The following is a 4,031-nucleotide window of genomic DNA, read 5'->3' on the forward strand; positions in this document are numbered from 1 at the left end:
GCAGGGAAGGCAGCAGAGTGAGCAATGGTGTGGGCATTGTAGCTGGAGGCATAGGGAGCAACATAGGAAGCACTACCGACAACAGCGTTGTAAGCCAATGGAGCGTGGTAAGCCAAAGGTGTGGAGTAAGCCAAGGGAGCAGAGTAAGCCAATGGAGTAGAGTAAGCCAAAGGAGCAACTACACCAGGTTTAGCGGCAGCAACAGCCAAGAGAGCGAAGAAGCAAACAGCGATCTAGAAAGGAATAAAATGCAAAGATTAGTTCTTCCTATTCTAATTGATTTCATAAAAAGTATACAAACTTACGAATTTGAACATTTTGTTTAAAGTTTGGTGGTTTGTTTGGGGTGATTGACAATATAAAATTGATACTAACTCTTTAAAATCTATGGTTTTTATACATACATGCAAAAATTCTCAAATTAAAACATTTCAGCAACAAAGGTTAAAAATGTATTCACTTATAAATTGTACGGCATAATACTGTTAGTAACTATAACAAGTATTCAAGTACATTTTAATAGTTGCTTTTGTTGCCTTAGGTTATGGACAATTCCGATTTACAAACATACATTGAATATCGCGTACGTGATTGGCTGTTTAAAATAACGACAATAAGGCTTTATTATGCCTTTGAAGTTTTACTTGAGAATGACTAACATATGGAATCAGATTAAGAATACCTAAACTTCAAGGCAAAATATAACATATCTTGGTCAACATACATATTTAATTCAGCATTAATAATTACTTAACGCAACCTACTTGAGTGCCATATTCTAGTAAGTGGGGAATTAGTTTTAACCATCGGTAAATGCGCTTAACATATTAATGAATGTTTGAGAATTTTCGATTTGTGTATAAAAGCGAAATATTTTAAATGATTCGGTATCAATTTTTAATTGACAATCACATCAAACTAACCAACAAACTTAAATCAAAATGTTCAAATTCGTAAGTTTGTTTATGCGGTTTTAAATCGAATAGAGTGAATACTAATATTTCTTTTTTATTGTAATGTTTTGCAGATCGCTGTTTGCTTCTTCGCCCTCTTGGCTGTTGCTGCCGCTAAACCCGGTGTAGTTGCTCCTTTGGCTTACTCTACTCCCTTGGCTTACTCTGCTCCTTTGGCTTACTCCGCTCCATTGGCTTACAACGCTGTAGTCGGTAGTGCTGCCTATGTTGCTCCCTATGCCTCCAGCTACAATGCCCACACCATTGCCCACTCTGCTGCCTTCCCTGCCACTTATGCTGTCGCTCCCGCCGCCTATGCTGCTCCCGTAGCCACCACCTTCGCTGCTGCTCCAGTTTTGTTGAAAAAGTAAATCAGAGAATATGGATTTGAATAAAATGACATACAAAGTGATGGACTAAAAGATAAATTGTTGTTGTTTGTTTCCAAATAGTATAAGGTACATTAAATGTGAGTGAAAACGGCAAAGATATTTTCTGAATCATAGCAGAGGGGTCCCACTTGTATAGGAACGTGCGACAGAAAAGTTTCTTTTCATATAATTGTTAAATATATTCAGCAAAATAGTAATAATGGTTCCATGAGGGTTACCAGACAAGTTTCTAACTCAAGTTTCTATCAGTCAGCTTTACCGGCAGCGATATATACTCAGCCGGAGTAAATATATTTAATAATAATTATGTATTAGGGGAGTTTCGGATTTTGTAGTTCTTTTTGCTGGCAAAAATATATTTGGATTAAAGCTCGAAAGTGTGGCGGAGGAGGTACCTGAAAGAATGCATCGGCAAAGTTGATTTTCTTGGATGTCGTTTTTTACCGATACATAGCACGCCCTCCAGTCTTTTCAGTTGGTCATCGTATAACTTAGAGATTTCGGACCACAATGTTAGGAAGCATGGACTTGCCAACGAAAAACATAATATCTCTGTAAACAACACCTCGAGGAGTAGCTTAGGTATATTTTTCCAAAGGATCTTCGAACAGATCCTAAACTGTGCACTGAAATAAAAATATTGACATTTTGTTGGAGTTGACATACATATATAGCCCACATTTAAACCAGATCTATGTCTCGTATAAATTTTACGATGAGCAAATTGGTTCGTCCTTTCGAAAATTATAAAGCGCATCAAGCACTACACATGGTAATTTGGCATGTTTTTGAGGCAAAAATTAATAGCGGTACACTTATGGGCTTTTTATATATTTTTTAATGCTTTATATGAAAATTTGAGCTAAAACAAAAATGTACACAGTCGAATTCGGATATAGCGAACATCGGTTATAAGAAACTACGTTTATAACGAATAAAGTTTTGTGTCTCCAACGATTTTTTTAATATTTGTACAAACATTCAACTTCATAAAATGACCACGATTATAACGGACGAAAATTTTCACCCCGCGAATAGAATTTCTTGCAATTTGGGAGGATTAACGCCGGCTATATTGAACTAACTTTGTTGTTCCTATCCCCTATTCTTATTTTACCTATTTTATTCATTCCAAACCAATGAACGCGACTAAAACAAAAAAAAAGGTTATAATGACCAAAAATATTGATCCGCCAAAAGATTTTTATAAACATTTATATGTGCAAAATATTGATTTATTTATTTTTTAATATGACCAAATAAACCGCGCAATCATAATCCCTAGTTAGAACGTTTTACTAATACAAAACTCAATTTTTTTCAAAATGATGGGAAAAACATTTTAGATTAGGAAAGTAGATCTAAAAATATGAGACACGTGTATCGGCGTTTTTAAAGTTTACATCGGAAAGTAAACAAAGTAGGCGAGCAAGTTCCGCCCATTTCTAGTTTTTTCGAAATATTCGAGTTGAGATATTAAGAAATACTTGCATTATAGGTACATAATGTCTTTGGCAACTTTGCAGATGAGGACGTGGGCCATATTTTTTTTTCAAAACTGTTAACCCTCATGCGGTTAAACAAAGGGGTTTTTTGGTCCTTTTTTTGAAAATCTTTCAAAAACTCCTTTAACGTGTGATCATATTAAATACAATTATTCTATAAAATTGTTCGTCATAAAATTTTACTATAGGTCTCAGAATACACCAAATCTGTAAAACTTATCTAATCCCCAGAAATCTCTAAAAAACACGTTTTAACGTTAAAGTCGGACTTCACCTGAGTTTATTCAAAATTGTTCCATAAAACATAACATTAGAGAGATGGCGTCAAAGACAAAAAAATTCTCCGTCAAGTTTCACTATGGGTCAAATGAAATGTCTATTTACATTATATATCATAAAAGAAGTAAGAAAAGTCTATAGTCGGACGCAGCCGACCATGGGATATCCTATACCACTATCCCTGGACAATCGCTCTCCACGGAACTTCTTTTCAATGATTGTGAAATTTTAATTATCAAATATCAGAGTTGTAATGAATAATACTTATGACCAAAACCAAAAATCTAGCATGACAAAGACATTTTTGTAGCAGGAAAGGAAAATTTAGTTCACACAAACTAAAATGTAATGAAACCCACTTATGTAGTACTACTACTTCCGTTGTTTAACCGCTACACGCAGAAAAATTTATGTTAGAAATATGTTTGGATTCAAACAAATTTATGTTTGGGACCGGTTGCAAACAAATATATGTTTGCAAAATTATGTAACATATTTCAATTTGATATGTTTAGGTAAAACATATTTTTTATGTTAGACCATTTTTTTCATGGGTGGAGAGAGGATGTTTGTCAATGAGAGTAATAACAGTGCTCTCGCGGCTTCGGAATGCTGTTTTATAATAAAGAGTTGTGTGTATTGTATAATAGAAGACGTAGAAGCGAAGAAGGGGGCTTTGGTGCTTTGATGGCGTGTATGCGTCAAACTCGTGTGTTTCTTGTTTTGTTGTTGTTAACAGCAGGCGAAGAGGATAAGAAGAAATGGTATGAATTATTTTGTTTTTTTTTTTTTCTTCAGTGTTTTAGTTGCCTTTGTAGAGTCAAGACGGTAAAGTGAGTGAATAAATCAGTGTTTTGTGTTTTCTTAAAGAAATTGTGCTTTTTAGTAAATTAAATGCCCAA

At 34.6% G+C, this 4,031-nt stretch overlaps 1 protein-coding gene across 1 annotated transcript; it reads left to right on the forward strand.

The window, feature by feature from the left end:
• Positions 1-916: 916 nt before the first annotated feature.
• Positions 917-1,324, forward strand: LOC141402993 (uncharacterized). Its single transcript, XM_073985124.1, has 2 exons — positions 917-953; positions 1,028-1,324. Exons 1-2 carry the CDS (start codon positions 942-944, stop codon positions 1,322-1,324), a joined length of 309 nt encoding a protein of 102 aa, XP_073841225.1. The 5' UTR covers positions 917-941.
• The last annotated feature ends 2,707 nt before the right edge of the window (positions 1,325-4,031 follow it).

The sequence above is a fragment of the Musca autumnalis genome, unplaced genomic scaffold (assembly GCF_047663935.1).
Source record: "Musca autumnalis isolate F117 unplaced genomic scaffold, ASM4766393v1 scaffold_4, whole genome shotgun sequence".
Taxonomy (NCBI): Eukaryota; Metazoa; Arthropoda; class Insecta; order Diptera; family Muscidae; genus Musca; species Musca autumnalis.